The sequence below is a fragment of the Mytilus galloprovincialis genome, chromosome 5 (genome assembly GCF_965363235.1).
Source record: "Mytilus galloprovincialis chromosome 5, xbMytGall1.hap1.1, whole genome shotgun sequence".
Lineage (NCBI taxonomy): Eukaryota > Metazoa > Mollusca > Bivalvia > Mytilida > Mytilidae > Mytilus > Mytilus galloprovincialis.
Genome location: NC_134842.1, coordinates 1,437,310 through 1,460,639, shown reverse-complemented (window position 1 = coordinate 1,460,639; position 23,330 = coordinate 1,437,310). Strand labels below are relative to the sequence as shown.

The following is a 23,330-nucleotide window of genomic DNA, read 5'->3' as shown; positions in this document are numbered from 1 at the left end:
TCTGAAACAAAAAATGCATCAAAACTTTCAGCCTTGAACCTTTTCTAATCACCAGACTTCTCTGTATTTGGAATTGTGTAAACACTGTCATACTTTGCCAAATATTCTAACAAACCTTAAACCTGTTAATCAATAGAGGCTAATTAATGATATAAAGACAAAGTCAGACATTTTTGTTTAGTTCATTTAATATAAAAAAAAAAATCTATAACATACACATGTAAAGAAACTTTTCAAGCATTAATAAGTTTCGATAATCCAAATAATTACATGTACATTAATTCCTATTGGTTAGATTAGCTGCCTTTCTATCATGTATAAGTTTCAGTCAAAATGTAAGATTAAATCAATAACTATCATTTTGCATCAAATTTAGAACAAAAATATGATGCTTTTTAGTTTGAATATATAGGTTTTCATACTTTATGTATTGACCAAATAACTTAAGTAAGAACCCCTAAAAAATCAACACTATACTTTTTAGCATTAGGTACATCCATGATATTACATTACTTCATATTGATTGATTACTGAACCATAATTTCTGCTGCCTTCAAACATACAACAATAAAATACATGACTACAACCATGTATGGTGGTTTAAAAAGCTGACAACAATTATAATTGGCATTTTTACAGATTAACAACATTGTATAAAACAAGAATTCAATGTATATGTTAACAAAAATGCCTAAGCCGTATCACAAACTAACATGTATAATTGTGTATTAAGTTGAAAATCAGATTTAAAGAGTGAACAAACAATCTAATAAATCACCTTTTACTTCTAATTTCCTTATGCATGTAAAGCAAAACTTTGGTTGGCTTGCTTGCTTTGTTTGTATAATTGTTTATACAAGCTTTGTAAATAAGATTGACATCTTTAAACAATATATATAGGCATAGTTTAGCCTGTATATATAATATTTGAATTTAATTGGGTGATATCCTAATGATTGTTATTGAATAAAAAAAAAAGCAAGCAAGCTAACTGAAGTCTTGCTCTACATGCTTTAGGAAATTAGCTGTAACAATTTTTAATCATAAAATGGATGAACATTATACAAAATTAATTTGTTCATTATCCAAAACAATTATACTCTGTTCTAAATTAATCAAATTTAAAAGCTAGAGGTAGTATTATATTATATCACCTGACAAAGTCTAAATAAATTATGAAGTACTGTAAATTCAGATATTATTGCCATGTTTTTATTTTTGCAAATATGAGACAGGGTTATAATTGCAATAATTTAATTTCGCATATTGAGATTTTTTATATGAATTGAATAGGATTTTTCTCAATATCACAAAAAATTAAAATCGAGTGTTAGTTTAAAATGACAAAATCTAAATAATAAATGCATGTAATAATATCTGAATTTACAGTATTTCATATGGAATCATTCCACTACCAAATGTCTCTAACGGTTTTTAATGCAACAAACTCTACCACACTATGTGTTCCAACATTAACATTTATGATGTCAGCATGGTTCTGCTGGAGTTATGACGTCGTGTTGGTATAGTCAAAAGTTGATCTAATCATCATCATCCACTGGAATTACAACATAGGGTTGGTATGGTACAAACTTGGATCTGTCATGACATTTGGCTACCCATATTGGCTTTACAAATATCAGACTTGGATTGTCTGTTAAAGCCTGAAAACATAAACGACTATCTCATTAAATTGTTTGTTTATACTTAAGGTATTAATGGGAGATCTTTTCACAGTCTATATTCAATTCATTCATATCTTTTAGGACTCATGGTCATTTAAATATTCAAGAGCTTGCAGCTGCTACTCTGACTCATGTCTTCAAAGTTTGAGAAAAAAATGAATTATTTTCTCAAAACGTTCATCAGTACCGAGCAAGACCTATAAAAGTATCAGTGTCAACTTGATACATGTACATCTTACAATAATTTAATACACAAAATGTAGTTAACCTATTGTATTTATTGTATTTAGTATCTGAAATATAGACCTGTGAAAAATAATGTTGACTATTGAACCATGAAAGTAAATTCAAGGTTAAATGAACTCTGTGAGCCAGACATGTACATCTTACAATACACCAAATGTAGTTTACCAATTGCTGACAGTACCGATCTGAGATACAAACTTGACAACAAAAACTTTGTCTTGATTGCTGGTCCATGAAAGGAAGCAAAGGTGAGGAGAATTCTGTCTAATAGACAAAAGGACTTTGCAGCAGAAATAAAGACATACCCCACCTCCCTGATCCCTTCTACCCCTTCTATAGTAGTCCCTTTAGTCCCTTCTATATTAGTCCCTTCAGTCCCTTCTCTATATACTAGTACATTGTACTTACATCATCAAAGTTCTGGTCCCACTCTGAGTTGGTGACCACAAAGTTAACTTTGTCAGACATATAGTCTTCTAACTCCCTGTAATTATAAATATCCAGTTGTCACATTAATTTAAGGTTGACAACATAAAGCTAATTCACAGCTATGAGCATGCTCATGTATAAAATAGCCAGAGGAGGGCCAAATAACATACACAATGTGTAGAAAAAAAACAGCAACTATAACAGAATAAAAACTATAACACTGACAGGTAGAAAATTTCTTTTAAAAAATCATTATAAAGATAGCTGGAAACCTACCACCTCCCCCCCCCTCTTTTCCATATTTCAATATAACATTCTTTACAAGATATATCTAATTTGAAATGAATTAAGTCTAAAGCATTCTCATTAAACAAGAAATATTATTATATTTTATCTGACTTACCCATCATAAGCTGTGATATATCGTACCATACTACGTCTTGTTCTCTCATTATATTCTCCATACAGAAGGAAATGTTTCTTCCTAAAGAAGTCTGGTAGTTCAGGAAAGCCTGAATCATTTCCATCATCTACTGCTCCATTCTTACTGGGTGATTCCTTCTTGGATGATGATTGGGCTCCATTCTTTATTGGTGATTCCTTTTTAGATGATGATGGGGCCTCTTCATCAGTAGAGGCATTATAAGGATCATCATCATCTTTTTTCACTGATCCCTTTGGATTATCTATCTCTGCCTTCACCCTAGATATAAAACAGTCATTCTCACAATGCATCAACAATAACTCGATTCAATTCATCACCCTAGATATAAATAGTTATCAAAGGTACCAGGATTCTAATTAAGTACGCCAGACGCACGTTTTGTCTACATAGGACTCATCAGTGACGCTCATATCAAAATATTCATAAAGCCAAACAAGTACAAAATTGAAGAGCATTGAGGATCCAAAATTTCAAAAAGTTGTGCCAAATACGTCTAAGGTAATCCTTGCCTGGGAAAATGGTTTTGTTTTTCGAAAAAATTCAATGTTTTGTAAACAGGAAATTAAAAAAAATGACCACATTATTGATATCCATGTCAACACAGAAATGTTGACTACTGGACTGGTGATTCCCTCAGGGACGAAACATCCACCAGCAGTGGCACCGACCCTGTGGTGTAAATAGTAATCAAAGGTACCATGATTATAATTTAGTATGCCAGATGCACTTTTCGTCTACATAAGACTCATCAGTGACGCTCACATCAAAATATTCATAAAGCCAAACAAGTACAAAATTGAAGAGCATTGAGGATCCAAAATTCCAAAAAGTTGTGCCAAATACGGCTAAGAAGACAGTCATTATTATATAAATAGCAAGTTCAAAATTGTAGCTAATACACAGATTTACTCAAGGTTCATCATCAGCAATATTGCTTTTAAAACATTACATTTTCTAAAACTTTTAAATAAATTCAGACAAGATTCAGCAACATGAAAGAACTTTGCAATGAGATGGTTGAGGGTGTAAAAAGTCACATGACAAAATATATATACATACCTCCTAACTTCCTCTTCTGTGTCATCTCCTGAATCAGACATGTCCATTGCTTCTGAAAAATAAAATCAGTACATGTGTGGTAGAGTGTTTAACATTAAATAAAATCATTACATGTGTGGTAGAGTGTTTAACATTAAATAAAATCAGTACATGTGTGGTAGAGTGTTTAACATTAATGTTTATTTTTGTTCAGAATAATTAATATTAATAAGTAGTTTTATTATATGTATTTGAAGAGTTCATCAATTGGTCTATTCGCTAATGCAATCATATTTTCTTGGTAGGTTATATTTTACTGTATTTCTTTTAGTCAGTAAGCCATGCATCTTATCATCAACATATAGAGAGAAGTGAGTATATTAAAGTAAGTAGGATTTGGAGAGTTCATACACCACTTTCCTTTTGTTAGTTTGGGTGGGGTTTTCTTTATTCTTGAATTAATTTAAATAATTTGGGGGTGGGGGGGTTGAACTGCTGCAAGATTTGGTTATCCGACATTGATTTTTACATATATCCATATGGGTCAATCAATTTTTCCCAAACTAAGTTAATAGGGGGGTAGGGGGGTCAGTGAAAAAACTATTTGAATTAAGTTTTTTTATCCTTCATTGAACTTTTGATGTCGTCCCTTACCTTTGTTTGGTTTAGATGAGGTTTTCATTGGTAAGCTTACCTTTGCTTGGTTTAGGTGGTGTTTTCTTTGGTGGTTTAGTTTCAGATGGTTTTTTCTTTGGAGGATACTTTTTGGGAACATAATCATCCTCATCAGTACTGGATTCATCTGGTGAGTCAGCATCGCCAAGACGGTAACTAAGCAACAAATGTAACAACAATGTAAACAAATAAACAAATTAATCAATCATCAATGCAAAATTTAATAACAAACATCAATAAAGAATTATAATGCAACATTGTTTGTAACCTTCATACCCATTTAAACCTAACCATATATAGTATGAACCTTTTTATTAATTATAAATTAAAGGTCAGTAAAAATTGCATCTTACTCCTAAAAGGTTTATAAACAAAAATTATAAAATGTATATATGACATGAACTTTATTTCTTTTCACCATGTTTTTTTTTTTTTATAGCTGTCTATATAATTATCAAAGTTTTGGTTTCATGTTCTAAGGACAATAATCATATCAAAAAATAGAGAATGTATCCATAGGACACAGATGATGCCTCTGCTTGAGATTATATAAAGTTATAAAGGGACATAACTGAAGAACTGTAAAATTGACACTATCCAAATATGTACTTGATTTGAGTTTTGTCGTAGTAAGTATTGTGTATAAGTTTCATTAATTTGGTTGATGCAAATTTAAGTTTTATAATGAAAATGAAATTCAGCAATTTTTTCATTCGTAAAGGGACATTACTGTAAATTGTTAAAGTGACGCCACCAAAATTCTCACTTGATCTGTGTTTTGTTGTTATAAGCATTTTGTTAGGTTCATACTATTTGGTTGAAGCAAACTAAAGTTAGAGAAGGGAAACGAAAAATTCAGCAATTTTTCCATTTGTAAAGGGACATCTTTACAACAGTAAAAATGAAGTCATTAAAATTCAAACTTGATCTGTGTTTTATGGTAATAAGTATTTTTTATAAGTTCACAACATTTGATTGATGCAAACTAACGATAGAGAATAGAAACCAACTTTAAACAAGGGAAAAACTTAATGCCCCCTCCACTACGGCAGGGGCATAAAAACAAGTTCACAATACAAGTACTATATATACCATGGTTTTTACGAGTTAACATATTTAAACAAACGAATCCGAAGGATGAGTTTGTTTAAATATGTTAATGAGTAAGACACATGGTATATAAAATTTGTAATATAAATAAAATGATTGACAGCTTCAAGACCTTCAACTAATATTGGAAATTGATCACGTTACAGTTTTATCCAATGAAATGGAAGCTCGCGCAAGTCACTTTGTAGGCGCAGGTAATTTCATAATGTCATCAGACTGAGGTAAACAAAAGTGTCGGATTCCAGCGACAAGGATTAAATAATTATTCTAATGCAGTAAGAATTTTTTTTTTTTTTTTTCAAATCATATTTTACAGAATTTTCATCTAATTGAAAAATGCTTCTCTTCCGTTATTTTATTAAATTATTTATTAAAACACAATTTTAATGATAAAACAATATTTTAACAGTGGCGGATTCAGGGGCGTAGATACGGTGTACGTCCCCTAATCATGTTTTTTCACAGATATTTGTAGCCGATATTTATTCCTTTTTGTATAGGTACCCCCCTTTTTAAATCAAATTTAAATTGAATTTTTGCAAAGGAAATGATAGTTTTACATTTTATTTTTTTCAAAACTGAAAGAAGAAACATTTAGTAATTGTTTCGAAAATTAAGGGAATCCTATGTAGTTTGAAAAGGGTTTCCTGAAATGTGGTACACATAATTTATTGCTTTTTCTTATAAAATGAAAACAAATGAAGATCTTGACCTTTTAGTACGTTTTACAGTTTCCGAAATATTTTAGAGGCGGATACATTTAAAAAAAAAAAGGTGGAGCTTCAGCCATGGAATAACATGAAAATGAATATGTTATACCATGGCTGAAGCTCCGCCTTTTTTCCTTTGGATTCTAGTCGAGTTGCATATTTAATTAGCAAAGTATGGTACAACATAAATTTGCATATAATATACCATGGTTTTCCCTCACCACAATTTTAAGCAAATTATTTCATAAAAACATCAAAGGAAAAAATCCAATTTATGTTACAATTAAACATATTTAATTATTTTCTTTCTTATCAATAAGCCTTGCATTATCAACCTTTTTCTTCTATAGTAATTTTGTGGCAATTAGATATTAAATTGCATATAAACAGCAAAGTATACACATGCATTTTTGTTCATTGAAGAGTGTATGTAGACCTTTAAAAGTTGTTTGGTTATTTGTGTATATGGGTTGTTGTCTCCTTGAGTCCTTAATATATTTAAGAGTGTTATTCTATTGGTTATAATGTATAGAACTGAATGTTCGATTGGATATGAAGTAAAATTGTCTATGCAATGTACTGCCATTCTGTGTGGTATATAGTTTACAATGTCTCCATGACAACAATGTAAACACTTACTTTCTCCATGGTAACAGTTTCTTCTGTTTATAACTTTGTAATATCCAATCTTTTTTGACTATTTTCCCTTTCCCTCTGACCTGGTTATATTTGGGTGTGTTAGAGAAAGCACATCTGTAATACAAGAACCTTGTACAAGTATTTTATGGTATACATTTGATATCACATCAAATTATTTATATATTTATAGATACATATAACAAATAAAGTAGAAGTTACAGACAGTATATAAATCTCAATCAAATAAACCTGGGACCTATATTAAAACTATTTTTACATTCTAAGGGAGATAATCATTAAAAAGATTGAAAATTAATTTTCTGATGCCAATATGCTTATATTGGTATATTATTTGCTCTTGAATTTTACACCACACAAACATTGTCTGTGCTTTTTATTTTGTTGTATTTTCAGAATGACATTACCAGTTGATCAGTGAGGTGAATGTTTCAAAGTCTTCACTATTTTTATAACACACTGTAATAATATTCATTACAAATAAACACATTGTCAACTGTATACTGATCACAAATAAACACCTGTAAACATACTAGAATCATATTCAAAACAGTGTGGTCCTGGCCATTGATTGACGACCTAAATTATCCCATTGACTGGGACAGATTAGGTGAACGTTTGTCGGTATCAATCACTATGTACTTGTTAAAGACACTGAATCTGTGGGGTCACATAAGGTTCTCAACACCTAAATAAAGTAATTCGAAAAACTAATCCGGAATAATACGATGTGTTGATTTATATCAATAACATAAATCAAAACATAAAGGTTATTCCTGAATAATTTTTCGAATTATTTTATTATTAAAGGCGTTAAGAACCTATGGTGACCCCACAGTTTAAATTCTATAATAAGTAAGAAGTGAGCAATGGTCGTTACCGACAAACGTTCACTTAATCTGTCCCAGTCAATGGGATAATTTAGGTCGTCAATCAATGGCCAGGACCACACTGTTTTGAATATGATTCTAATTTCAAATAAACTTTAAATGTTCAGATCATGGAAAATCTATAAAAAAAAATGACAGAAATATGTTCAATGTTTGAAGAAGGAGTTCAGACCTTTTTAAGCTGAATGTAAACTAATTGATTTCTGGAGCTGGTAGGTCAGTAACTGATAGCTATATATATAGTAGTCCTTTGTTAATTTATGTATCATTGTCATTTTGCTTAGTTTCTTTTATTACCTATATTGACATTCGATTAACTTCTATTAAACTGAGTTTTACTGTGCCTATTGCTGTGTATTTCTTTTTCTATATAAGCTAGAGGTATAGGGGAGGGGGGAGGCTTGAGATCTCACTTAACATATTAAACGCCACCACATGTATGTACCTGTTCCAAGTCAGGAGACTCTGGCCTTTGTTAGTCTCTTGTAGGTTTTCAATTTTAGATAATTTATATGTTTTGGAGTTTAGTATGACATACATTTTCACTGAGCAAGTACACATTTTTGTTTCGGGGCAAGCTGAAGCCTGCCACAGAGTGCAGGAATTTCTTGCTGTGCTGAAGACCCATTAGTGGACATCTTCAGTTTTTTGCTCTTTGGTTGGGTTTTAGTTTTTTTTGACAATCCCCAATTCCACTCTCAATTTTAATATTAGAGCAGAACTTCAATATGTGAGATAAATATAAAATCATATGAAATGAGTAAATACATAAGTCAGATGACTATATACTCACATGAGATGAGTACATCCTTTCCCCCAGTCTGGTTTATATACAGCTCCCATGTCTACAGCTTTTTGTCTGAGCTCAGCTCTGTAAGGATTCTGAAACCCACTCATAGCAAACACAACACCTTCCATTAATTTACCAAAGGCTTTCACTGCAGATTCCTTTGGAGGTTCAGCTAAAAAACACATTAAATCCCATAAAATACTCATTAATATTTGAATAAGTACATATTGACTTCATAAAATGGTGTACAGTGACGATTTCAAAGTATGAACAAGCCTTTTTATTCTTTGTTTAGCTAATCTCCTTTATATTGCATACTTTATGCTAAAGCAGTCAATCTGAAAACTGAGTACATGTATAACTTACATCACTTATTCTAATGCAACATTGTTTGTAACGTTCATTTTGATTGGATAACGTCACTTTCTTACATGGCATCAATTGACAATTGATGCTATGGGACGTATGCGCAAGCGCAGACGGCATATGACAGATTTTAAATAGATATAGGAAGATGTGGTGTGAGTGCCAATGAGACAACTCTCCATACAAATAACAATTTAAAAAGTAAACCATTATAGGTCAAAGTACGGCCTTCAACACGGAGCCTTAGCTCACACCGAACAACAAGCTATAAAGGGCCCCAAAATTACCAGTGTAAAACCATTCAAACGGGAAAACCAACGGTCTAATCTATATAAACAAAACGAGAAACGAGAAACACGTATATATTACATAAACAAACGACAACTACTGTACATCAGATTCCTGACTTAGGACAGGTGCAAACATTTGCAGCGGGATTAAACGTTTTAATGGATCCAAACCTTCTCCCTTTTTCTGAAACAATAGCATAACATCACAACAAAGAAAAACATACGATAAAATATCAATTGGCAGACTTAACTCAATCAAAAAACGTATGATTAAACAATGAACGAATAAATTTGATCTGCGATATCTGAATACAAATGCACAGTTAATTAAATATTAGAGACAAACATTCATGACCAAAAAGCTAACAAACAAATTCAAAAACAGGACATGACTGAGAAATATTTAACCAATCAATGTTCACTTTAGAAAAAAAACGTTTTTTTTATAATCTTGAAGTTTATACAAATGTTGTAAGAATAAGTGAAGATATTACAAATAATCAAAGCTGGTGTACAGACAAGATCCGTATAAATAAAAAATGACAAAAAAGCATTATAAACAGTATCAACAGGTAATACATGTTTTAACGTTGTTTTCTGTCAGTTTCATTAGAATGGAGATAACAATATTGTATTTTAAGCTCCCACGGCATCAATTTGGGATTTGATGGTCGCAAATACCCGTTTACTGTCTCCACTAACGCGTCGCCAGTAAACTTAATTTGCGACCATCAAATCCCCAATTGATGCCGTCGGAGCTTAAAATACAATACAGTTATCTCCTAAATAACTACAAGCATTATGAATTATAGCTCATATGTATTACATTGTTAGCTTTAGACTTTACTGTGTGAACTTTGACACTGGTTGTCTAATATGAGTTGGATTAAGCATAAGAATTCATTAGGGTGATATTCATCGTGTCACATTTTCACACTAATAATGTTTATGAAAGTATCAGATTTCTTACAATTTTTCTAGAAAAAATAAACTTTTAATCTAGTTTTTTCCATATAATTAAATGAAATATTTAAAAAAAAATCTATTTTAGTCTAAATAAGATTGCTCTTAGTATATTTTGTGAAACTGTAAGGAGTTTTTATAGTATCATTTAATACAAATGGAACTAATTGTAAATAATTTGATGGAAAAAACACAACATCTGACTGGCAAACAAAATATCTACCTTTGATATATACTGGATACTCAGAGATTAAATATTCACATTATATGGTTAGTAACTTCCTTTAAGTAAACTATAATGTCTTCAAAACATAACATTTATAACTATTTTGAAGTTATAAATATGTTTAGTTCAACCCATATTCTATATAATTATTTTGTAGTTTTATCCTAACTTTGTTGACATTACATTTAGTTTTCTTTAATGGAGGTACTGATTCACTTTTTGCAGACGAAGCTGTTGAACTGATACTGGTTGACTGTTTCTTCAGTGATGGGACTGGGGTACCAGAGCCAGAGGGCTCATCATCTGAATCTTCTGTATGTTTCCTTTTATTCTGTGACTAGAAAAAAAGGGGATATTTTCTATATAGCAATTTCAAACAAAGAAATAGATTGATAAAGTCATGTATTGGCATCAAAATTATTTTAATTTATTGCAATTTATCTGTTATTATTAAATTATAATTATACCTCATCCTTCAAGCCTTCTTCTAAATATTGATCTTTTTGTTTGAAAATTATTTCCGCCCTTAGAAATGACCATGGTAATATTGTTACAGACGCGTCGGATATTCTTATTCTAGGGAAAAATTACTACCAAAATTTGTATAAAAGTACTAAACCGGACCCTTCAGAAATAAAAAATTATATAAGTCAAACAAAGATAGATCACTCACTATCCAATAGTGACAGTGAACTATTGGGGGGCAACCTAACATTAGAAGAATGTACAAATGCTATATTTAACATGAAACTAAATAAATCCCCTGGACTAGATGGTCTCAGTGTAGAATTTTATCGAACATTTTGGTCATACCTAAAAGAATCTGCAGTGAAAGTATTTAATACATGTTATGAAAAAGAAGAAATGACAACTCTCCAAAAAATAGGTGTTATCTCCTTATTATATAAAAAAAATGATCCATTATCATTAGATAACTACAGGCCAATCACTTTATTAAATGTAGACACTAAGCTTATGGCCTATGCCTTAGCGCAAAGATTAAAGATGGTGTTGTCCAAAATTATTCATAGCGATCAGAATGGATATATAAAAAATCGGTACATAGGTTTTAACATTCGCCAGATTCAAGATATTATAGACTACTCAGAAAAATTTAATATAGATGGGGTTTTATTGTTCATAGACTTTTCCAAAGCCTTTGATTCTTTAGAATGGCCCTTCATGTATGAATCTCTACTAAAATTTGGAATACCACACTCCTTCTTAAAATGGGTTAAAACGTTATACAATGATACTAAAGGATGCCTGTCTAATAACGGCTGGATTTCAGAAACCTACAGTCTTCACCGTGGTATAAAACAAGGATGTCCGTTAAGTTCTCTTATTTTTGTTATGGCAGTTGAAATCCTGGCCTGTAGAGTAAGACAAGATTCAAACATTAAAGGGTTTCAAATTAAACTTGATGAAAAAACGCACAGTTTAAAAATTTCCCAATTGGCTGATGACACAACACTCTTTCTCAGTTCAAAAAATGAAATACACCAAGCATTAAACCTAATAGAAATATTTGGAACACTTTCTGGTTTGAAACTGAATAAATCTAAAACAGAAGGTATATGGTTAGGTAGACTTAAACATTGTAAAGAAAAAATTGAAAATATACACTGGAGCAAAGAACCAATTAAAAGTCTAGGTGTTTACTTTGGATTAGATAAAAGTGAATGTGACAAATTAAATATTGAAAAAACAATGAAACAGACAAAAAAATTAATACTTGATTGGGAAAAGTTAAGTCGCTTATTTTACCTAATCTTACTTTTTTGGCTTCGGTTGTTTCAATACCCCAAATGTACATAAAAGATTTTTAAAAACTTGTTTATAATTTTGTATGGAATAATAAACAAGAAAAGGTAAAACGTTCAACACTTACCAAAGATTACACAAATGGAGGTCTAAAAATGACAGACATTGATTGCTTCTTAAATGCACTAAATATTTCATGGGTTAAACGATTAACGGCAAAAGAATTTGCTAATTGGAAAGTCATTCCAACATATTATTTCAATAAATTTGGTAAAAACAACCTTATATTTCATATGATGCCTGACAACATAAAATCATTACCTAATTTAAGTAATGTTCTACCCACATTTTACTTGAACATATTAAAGAGCTGGTATGAAGCATATAATACACCAACAAGTAATACACCTATCATAAATTTTAGAAATATTAGGCAGCAAATGTTGTGGGGTAATAAAAATATAAAATTTAAAGGAAAATGTTTAGTTTACCCAAATTGGATAAAAGATGGTATTATTTTCATTAATGATATAATTGACCAAAAAGGGCACATATCACAAAAACTTATATTGGAGAAACTAACCTCAAAAACCAATTGGATCTCAGAACTTTTAAAATTGAAAAATTGTATTCCAAAAGAATGGGTTAGTACATTAAAATCTGACAAATCTTTGAAAACTTCTGTAAAAACAAAATTAAACTTGTCCTTGATTGTTAACAAAAAAACAGAACTAATTGAAAACATGTCATCCAAAGATATATATAACTATTTAAATAACAAAAATGAGGAGAGACCACTAGGGTTCTCCAAATGGAAAAACATCTTCAATCTAGAATCAATCACTCCAATAAATAATGTGCTTCAATTTACTTTTACCTATTTAATTAATAACAAATATAAAATGTTAAGATGGAAATTACTCCATTTCATCCTACCATGTAAACAATTATTACTACAATGGCACATACAAGAAACAAGTATGTGTGACTTGTGTAATGTGACTGAAGATTACGAACACTTTTTTCTCAAATGTCAATTCTTTCATGAATTTTGGAAGAAAATATATGTACTTGTAAGCAAAATCAAAATTGGGTCACATATTTTTAATTTTAAAACTTTAGTACTGGGCTATAAAATACATGATCCTATGTATAATGATATAAATCTCTTCCTTACTGTCTTATTATATTCAATTCATAAAAGTACTCATATATCAAATTATAAACAAAAAGACATAGACGCTTATACAGTTTTCAGAAATGAATTTTTAAACACATACGAAATTAACATATATATTAATGCTAAAAACAGCAAATTTTTAAATGATGTAAAAAGATACATATGATCATGAATAGCTAGATACAATATTTTTTTTAGGTATAGAATTTGTGTAGCAAAAGTTGACAATATATCTGAGCACGTGGTAATATACCAAAACAGCATGCTTTGTGAAAATGTACAGAACTTTGTCTCAAAATACTTTTATACACACTTTATCACTTAATCAAATGAATTTCCAACTACAACGTCGAAACTTACCACATGTAATTTTTAACTAAAGTTTAAGTTGTTCGTGTGTATCAATAAAACATATAAATTAATCCGGACAATTGATCAACAAGCTTCAACGGTTTTCATCAATAAGGTTAAAGGTCAACGATCATAAAGTTTTAATCTTTAGAAACAAAACCGGACAAAACTGTACACTTTCCGTAATTATGAAACAATATAGTTTGTAAAATGTATGTAATAACCATGAACTGTAAAACTAACAAACTATGATCTTATATATTAATTCACTGAATAAATTCCCTGGTTATCCAGTGACTAATTCACAGGGATACTCGGCCAACTGCTGTAGGTCGAGTAATTTGTTACAACAGCAAAGAAAAGTGCAATAAAGACATTATTTTATTAAAAAAAAAAAAAAAAAAAAAAAAAATTATTTTGTTTATTGCCATAGATCCTTACATTTTTTAAAACACATTAAATTTCACTTCACACTACAAATGACCAACTTGATTCAAATGAAGGTCAAAAGAATGTTTTTTTAACCTTGTGGGTTTTTTTTGTTTTTTGTGAGGATGATTTTATTATTGTTTAGAAGTATAATTTAATTTTGAAATATAAAATTTTAAATATTTGTTGCAATCATTTTATACCATGTTTACTCAGTATATATACTTACTGTTGGTGTGATTTTGACCTGTTTTTCTATTTTTGGTGAAGATATTGACTCATCAGCCAAACGAGAAGCTGCTCTAACAGCGGCTGCCCCTACAACAGAATAATAAAGTCAATAAAGGATTACAGTGATATACAAGTGGATATAGTATGGTCAGAGACTTCTGTCAGTTGTCTTTTTATCATTTGCCAGTTCTTTAAAAGACAATCCAGGATTTTTTTTTATAAATGTCTTTATTAATAAGGTGTATAAAACTCAGCCAACCAAAAACTAAAATCAATTATAACATTAAGCTGCCTTTTGATTGGAAAATTTCAATTTTGAGAATTAGGAAACATAAAAAAATTTGTCCTCCCTTAAATGTTTAATAGGGTCAAATAAATTTATTGAGATTTTCCTTTGAAAATATTGTGTGTACTTGAAAGGATATCACAAAGCCCTGTGATTATACATTATATTCTAGTTATTTACATTATATTGTGTGTAATTGAAAGGATATCACAAAGCCCTGTGATTATACACTGTATTCTAGTTATTTACATTATTACCCTCTTCTTACCTGTTGGGGCTGGTTTCTCTACTGGTTCTATTTTCTTTTTTGCAAACAGTGACCCAGTTGTTATATCATCTCCTGTTTCTGGTTTAACAGTAAATACTCCTAACTTCTTAGTTCCCTGGATAAAGAAATCCAAACTAAACTAAATCTATGGATGAAACATTTGTGTAAATCTAGAAGGTAAATATCTGCCTTCAGTTTCATAACCTTAAGGTGGCTTAACTCTTTGTTCAATACAAATTCAAACTTTCCACATTTTAGGGTATCAGCTTTGCATTTTAACTGGCATACACTTAAGCCTAAAGTAATTTCAATGCTTCACAAAGTGTGTCAAACAGTTGATCTATAGCATCAAAATCATTATCAGATATTTTCAATGCTGATGTAACATTCAAAATTATGGTACATGTAGAAATATGTTGTCAGGAGAATTAATTCCTTCACATGTTGACCTGTTCTGTAGTGGTGATCACATTATCTTTGTCATTTTAGATACTGCAAAGAATGCAATTTTAATTTCTAACATCTTGAAAATTTTGTAAAGGTGAATTCTGTCCTCACTATTGTTATACAAATTAAAAGCATATGAATGAAAAGAAGATGTACTTTAAAAGATCTCAACAAAATCTGCTTATGTATATCTTTTGAAACAAAAAATAAAATACAGTTAACTCTCGTTGTCTCGAACTTGGTTGACTCAAATTTCTGATGAGTCGAAGTTTTCACGTCGTCCCGTGATTTTGTTCCATATAAATGTATATAATTCGACTCCTGATGAGTCAAAATTTCGGTTGAGTCGAACTAAATTTACGATCCCAAGGTTAACAAAAGCATTAAAAATTCATTATTTATCTCGAACTAATACACATATGTAAAAACATGACCTCTGGCATTTAAATGGATTGAAGAGTTAACCTGACAATACACGTGTAATTAAATTTCAAGTCACTGACCACTGTATTGATTTATGACATGCTATTTCCACGAGTGTTTACCGAAGATTATCTTTTATAGAATTTTTATAAATAATTAGTGATGCATTGTTAATGTTCATGAAAAAGTATTTAAAATGTTTACAAAACAATTAATTGTGATTTACACTAATGAGCTTGGGTGTGTATAAAGTAAGGATTATGACTTCCATTGATGATCACCTAAAAACTACTCAATCGGCGTCTTTAATCTTGTTGTATTTTCTTTTGAAAAGAAAGAGTGAGATAAAACAAAATGAAGAGGAATCTAAATTTTCTAAAGTCTCTTGTATCCGAAAATAAACAATTTTGTTAACTATAAACGACCTGAATAACTGAACTATCGATTGGAAATTACTCTCTCGGATAAAAGCCATAGGAAAAGGTTGTAACTGAAACAATTGAATAAGTAAAAATAATGTTATAATAATAATGAAAGACCTTGACATACAAGTACATCGATCTGATACCAGAATATCGATCCCCCTCCAATATTCACACAGATTTATTTCAGCTTTACCAAGCTAAGCAAGAGGTGTGTCCCTTGTTCTGTCAAAATTCCGGTTTTCGTTAGAGTCGAACTATGTGTATCTCGAAATATTTCTCTGGTCCGGCTAACTTCGAGATAACGAGAGTTGACTGTATATCTACCCAAAGGATAGAAATTGTATACAAATTGATATTTTGAGTCAATGTCTAAAATTTTGACCCAATTTACCCTAAAAGTAACACATGAAGGTATATGTTTTTTACATATTTAAATTGACTCATGAAAAATAGCTTGTACCAAAATTTACCAAAAAGATTACAGTGGGTTCCAAGTTGTGAAATAAACCCTTAAGAAAACTTGACGATAAATAGTTACATATGCACAAGATTTATCTCCCTTACCCCAAGTGTCTACAAAGTGGTTGTTGAAGAAAAATTTTAATTCTGCAGTAAAAAGAGTGATCTGACTGATAATAAAAATAATGTTGACTTACTTCTTCTTTGTTATCTGGAGTGGAATGAATCTTTATAAATGATATACCATACTCTGATGTCTGTAAATACATTAAATAAAATATCAAAATCACCAAGTGTGGACACTCAGAAATGTCTTTTCCCTATAAACCATACACTGATGTCTGTAATTACAATAAATAAATATTAAAATCACCAAGTGTGGACACATAAAAATGTCTTTTCAATATACGTCTTCTTGATAATGTTGATGTCTTAATATAGATGTTTGTAATAACAGTAGAATATTATACACCAAATTTCTTTACCTAGATAAAATATCTTACAAATGAATTACATCTATGCCAAAATATCATATTGTCTTAAAATCTAGACTGATTGTTTCTACTATTTCAAGTTCAAAGATTGTGGAAGACAACAGATCTAACTTTAAAAACAAATTATTTTTTCCAATTATACAAATGTTGAATAATATATGATATGTGCATGCTTTTATTTATTGAATGAATATCTTGTATGGAGAAGACTTCTCCATTTCCATTCTCAATTTTATTCATTATAAAATAAGTCAATCTGACTTACATTTGTCTGCTTTAAATTATGTGTATGCAAATAATATATATGTTTTAACTAAACAGATCTTGTTGACACATTACCTTGTTGAAGGTATGAATATGGACAAATTACCTTGTTGAATGGTTGAGTACAGACTATTTTAACTCTGTCCCACTTTTCACTGGCAACAGCATTTGACAACTTTTCTGGTCCAAACATTCTAACACTGTTTCTATTGGTACCATTTCTGCTCTCCAGTGGTGTCATAAAAGATGAGGCTACTAATATTACCTGAAATTTAGGTATTTGAAACATTAGATCTATAGTTAAAATGCTGAACAAACAAACTTATAATCATATATATCATGACCTTAGACCTAATTAATACATATAAATCAGTTAGTTTTCTCATCTAAATTATTCAGGGCATTTTAAAGCCTACCTTTTTTTTATGGGCAATTATACTGCATCTTCTTATTCTAAGATTTTCTTAATAATTAGCTCTCCATAAGTAAAATCTCATTTTAATATGACAATCATCAAATGCTTTGGTAAAATATGAACATATTGATACGTCAGATTTATATATAAATATCTCTATGATCTATAAACTATCCTATCAGTTCTTTATACTCTTTAATAGTGAATATGTCTGTATAAAAAGGGACGAACGATACCGAAGGGGCATTCAAACTCAAAAATTGAAAATAAACTGACAACACCATGGTAAAATGATATTCAATATTTGATACAGTACTGTTAAACAATTTTACATCTTGACCTTGATTTTCAGTGTGTTACTTATAGCATGTATGGGTCAGGAATACTTATACCGATATTGTACCATTCAGAACCATCTTGAAGTCAAGTCCTGCATTTTGGTTTTAGTGTTGAGTTTAGTGGATTACTATTTATGTTTATATTTTTTTATCCATCTGCTGATGTGTTTAGTGTCCAGTTTAGTGGATTACTATTTATCTTTATATTTTTTTTATCCATCTGCTGATGTGTTTAGTGTCCAGTTTAGTGGATTACTATTTATCTTTATATTTTTTTATCCATCTGCTGATGTGTGTTATCAGTCCTCTCCTTGATATTGTACAATCTTAATTACATTCCAATATTTTTCATTCTTAGATATTCAAAAGTAATTACATTCTCATCTTTATATTCTTAAAATTGGATAACTTTTACTCTACTAAGTTATTGTCCTAAATTTTACATCTATTAGTTTGGGATTATTACCTTTAATTATCAATCTGATCTTTAACAAAAATGTTTAAATCTTTAGATATTTTTTTAGTTTAGATGTTTTTTTCTAAAATTATCATCATCCTGACCGTTTTATTCTCAATGTTAAATGTTTCCTATAATCATGATAATTATCATACTTGAGTCAGTTTAAAAAAAAATTGTATTACTAAGATTTTTCATACATGTCATAAGTGATGAACAATTCAGTATACTTATGATCAATCTTAGTTGTAAGTTGTTTTTCTGTCAAACCCACTCCTGTACTTTTTATTTAAGTATCTATGATTTTTTTGTATATCAATATTATCATCTTATTCTTTTTTTCATTTATATTGGGTTTTTTTCTATAACATTGTCCTCCTTATTTTTCAAATGTTTGATTATTTATCTATATAATTATTGATTATTTATCTATATAATTATTGATTATTTATCTATATAATTATTGATTATTTATCTATATAATTATTAATTATTTATCTATATAGTTATTGATTATTTATCTATATAATGTTTGATTATTTATCTATATAATTATTGATTATTTATCTATATAATTATTAATTATTTATCTATATAATTATTGATTATTTATCTATATAATGTTTGATTATTTATCTATATAATTATTAATTATTTATCTATATAATTATTGATTATTTATCTATATAATGTTTGATTATTTATCTATATAATGTTTGATTATTTATCTATATAATTATTAATTATTTATCTATATAATTATTGATTATTTATCTATATAATGTTTGATTATTTATCTATATAATTATTATCCACCTTATTTTACAAATGTTTGATTATTTATCTATATAATTATTGATTATTTATCTATATAATTATTGATTATTTATCTATATAATGTTTGATTATTTATCTATATAATTATTGATTATTTATCTATATAATTATTGATTATTTATCTATATAATGTTTGATTATTTATCTATATAATTATTAATTATTTATCTATATAATTATAGATTATTTATCTATATAATGTTTGATTATTTATCTATATAATTATTATCCTCCTTATTTTACAAATGTTTGATTATTTATCTATATAATTATTGATTATTTATCTATATAATTATTGATTATTTATCTATATAATTATTAATTATTTATCTATATAATTATTGATTATTTATCTATATAATGTTTGATTATTTATCTATATAATGTTTGATTATTTATCTATATAATTATTATCCTCGTTATTTTTCCAATGTTTGATTATTTATCTATATAATTATTGATTATTTATCTATATAATTATTGATTATTTATCTATATAATTATTGATTATTTATCTATATAATTATTGATTATTTATCTATATAATTATTGATTATTTATCTATATAATTATTATCCTCGTTATACTTTGTAATCATGATCAGCTGTAGCCGTCTCTTTTCCAACTAAAATTTCAACAAATGCTGACCCTTCATTCCCCACATCAATGGAATTAATCTGGCTTGATTTCTCTAACTGTAAATAGAAAAAATCAGAAATAAATGCTGATTCATATATCAATCATTATTCTGTAATCAGAAACAAAGGGATGAAGTATTTATATAGATAATTATTCTTACATCCATTTCACAAAGCCTGTGCAAAGGAAAAAATAATATTATTACTGATTTTGTCTTTAAATATTAAGTTTAAGTGTGCTTCAACACAAAAAAACAGCCAACATTCCTCACTAACACTGACTGGAGTTCCTTGCTAAATGTTATTAAACTTACAGTCTGCGGTTCATCACAGTCTCTTTTTATTTTTTTTTATTAAAATATCTGTTAATGAAGAACTTAAAATATGTAAAACATCTGGTATTGAGAGGTTATTAAAGTGAACCCTAGATTTACAATGTAGAGTCACAGATACAAGAACGAAACACAAAATTGACAATGCATAAATAAAATGGTAAAATAACAAAAAATTTATAAATTCACTTCATTCAAGCGACATGTTCATACAAGTAGGTTTATTTATCAAGCCCAGCCGCCCAACTGTCACACATGGGTCAATACAGATCCAATTTGTTTACTTAGAATTTGCAGGTTTATAGTAACTATACCTGGAGTACAACAACAGCATTTTTAGGCTGGCCAGTTGTTTTCCACTTGTGTGAACCTTCTGCTTTTAACAAATTTTCAGCTGGATTATTCTGAAATAAACAAACTCTAACATTAACACACAGGCACTCATCTCAGAAGAAAAATTTCCTATATACCTTTATAGAAAACCATGATGCTTTATTGCAAGAATTCTTTTGGCAAATTGAAAAATCATAATTGACAATCAGCCCTGCTCTCATTAGCAATTTGGTAATTGTTAAAGTACCGACTAAATAAACAATATTCCTAGTTTATCAATGATGATCACTGAGATCTTTATGAAAGTTATTAGAGCAGGGATATAAGCGATCCCCTCTATCTGGTAAATGACGTCAGAAAGGCACCCATAATTGACAAGTTTTTAAGGTGAAGGACAAACTAGAACATGTTTTGTCGAAAGGGGTCTATTATTTGCACTAGCTTTCCTCTAGGCCAGTAGTCCCCAGGTCAATCCGGGCAGTATAATACTGAAATTAGAAAGTCTTTTTTTCACTATAAACGTCTTCTTTAAGTATTAAGTTGGTCTCATTGCCATTGGGGTCTAAGCATGACGTGGGATTGCTGATTTTTTGTAAGCATGACACCTGAAAGTCAAATTATTGTGCCGTGAAAACGGGAAATTAGCAAAAAATGAGAAATTGCTTATGTACATAGTGTAAGCGGGATACAGGAATCTGACAAAACAGTAAGAGGGATCTTGGATCAGAAACCCCCAATTATGATATTAAAATCGGTATATTGGCACTAAAATCTGAAGGAATCATTGTTTCCATTGAATGGACCCCTGGACACGCTGACATACAAGGTAATGAACTAGCAGACCAACTAGCTAAAAAAGCAGCACAGGAGGCAGAAAAAATACAAAGTATTCCAATATTTACTAAACAAGATATACAAAAAGGAGCAAAAGACAGTGTTATGTTAAAATGGCAAAACAGATGGGACACCAGTGAAAAAGGAAGGAGATATTATGCCTTTCAACAAAATGTTAAGAATACACTTCCAAAAGACAAACCGTCAACTGAAATATATAGAATAACTACTAGTTTAAGAACAGGATATTGCAATTTAAACTCATATAAATCAATGATATGCCCAGCACTCATCGACAAATGCAGCTGTGGACAAATAGAAACAGTTGACCATTATCTTCTGGATTGTGAAAATTATGAGGAGGCTAGAGAAAAACTCCACTCTGCACTCTATTTCATAACATCAAAACTAACACTTGAATCAGAAGTACTATTAGCAACAACAGAAAATGATAATTACAAACATCACATAGAAGATATTCAACATTTGTTAGGGGTTTTTATTAAAGATACTGGAAGGTTCACAAAATAGATAGTTAAGGTTTTATAAGGGTTAATTATTTTTTTTTTTTTTTTTTTTCAAATTAATTATTTAATTATTTATTTATTTATTTAGTTTCTCTGCAGTGCCACATCATAAATACAAATGTACTAATGAGTTTAATACAATAGAGACATAAAATTACCAGAGTGATCAAAATTACAGATAGAGATTATAGTGTAAAGTTGACACTTCTAAAGACTAAAGACCCCTATGAACTTCTAATAGACAATTTATGAGTTCGATGTATTTCCATCAAAAACTCTGGTTTTGGTGAACATCATTCTTGTGTTAAGGTGCATCGTCACTTCCGTTCCAATGTTGAGCAAGTGGCCGGAGCACGAATAATTTGGCGAATTAAAATCTGATAATTGACAATCATCACTGCTGTCATTAAGGAAAATTTTGTAATTGAGTACTTACAAAACATTATTTCTAGTTTATCCTACACAATGATGATCACAAAGATGCTTGATGAACGTTAATAGTGCAGGGATACAAGCGATCCCCTCTATCTGGTTAATGACGTTATAAAGGCGCGCATAATTAACAAGTTTTTTTCTGTGAGGGATGAACTCGAAAGTGGTCTATTAAGGAACTCTTAGAAGTCTCATTAGAATACACCTTATCGCTATTTGTCCGCCATTGCTGGAAATCACCCAGGTTCCCGTAAAATTTTGACGTCATAAAACAAAATATCTGACGCCACAATGGAAAAGTGATTGTTGTTGACGTCAAAAGTTCAAGCGGCCGGGTCAGCCGGGATTAACGATAAGGTGTATAAGACACTAGCACAGGTCAGAATTCCGATCAAGCTTGTGTTTACCTTGTCAGCACAACTACATGATACAATATGCTTCACTTTTATTTCTGGCATGTTCTCCAATTAAGTCTGGAATGTCATTTGATTAATCATTTACTTTACAATTCTAAAGTATACACATAATACTGAATCGTCCTCAATCGAGCTCCTGATTCAGCAAGTTTTTGTAAGAATCCAAACAACGGAAATACGATGTTAATGTTAATTAAAGAGACGGTTCCGGGCACTTTGAGGGAAAAGAT

The 23,330-nt window shown here is 29.8% G+C and overlaps 1 protein-coding gene across 2 annotated transcripts; it reads right to left on the bottom strand.

The window, feature by feature from the left end:
* Window positions 1–170: 170 nt before the first annotated feature.
* LOC143074941 (DNA repair protein XRCC1-like) lies at window positions 171–23,226 on the bottom strand. 2 transcript variants are annotated; one of them, XM_076250142.1, is made up of 15 exons: window positions 23,092–23,226; window positions 20,873–20,962; window positions 20,176–20,283; window positions 17,648–17,806; window positions 16,981–17,040; window positions 15,030–15,144; window positions 14,474–14,562; window positions 10,704–10,857; window positions 8,679–8,847; window positions 6,978–7,091; window positions 4,538–4,674; window positions 3,865–3,916; window positions 2,764–3,063; window positions 2,340–2,415; window positions 171–1,664 (listed from the first exon to the last, which is right to left on the bottom strand). In XM_076250142.1, the coding sequence occupies exons 1-15, from the start codon at window positions 23,140–23,142 to the stop codon at window positions 1,542–1,544; spliced, it is 1,797 nt and encodes a 598-aa protein (XP_076106257.1). In that variant the 5' UTR covers window positions 23,143–23,226; the 3' UTR covers window positions 171–1,541. The 2 variants fall into 2 exon arrangements, with proteins under 2 accessions (XP_076106257.1, XP_076106258.1); XM_076250143.1 differs by having other exon boundaries at window positions 3,865–3,913.
* Between the last annotated feature and the right edge of the window lie 104 nt (window positions 23,227–23,330).

Bases quoted from the DNA above. Each gene is read 5' to 3' on its own strand.
- LOC143074941 (XM_076250142.1), bottom strand. From the start codon at position 23,142: ATGCCAGAAATAAAAGTGAAGCATATTGTATCATGTAGTTGTGCTGAC. The intron at 14,563-15,029 runs GTAAGAAGAGGG...ATTCTGTTGTAG, and splicing joins AGAGAAACCAGCCCCAACAG to GGGCAGCCGCTGTTAGAGCA. The intron at 10,858-14,473 runs GTAAGTATATAT...CTTTTTTTCTAG, and splicing joins AGGTCAAAATCACACCAACA to TCACAGAATAAAAGGAAACA.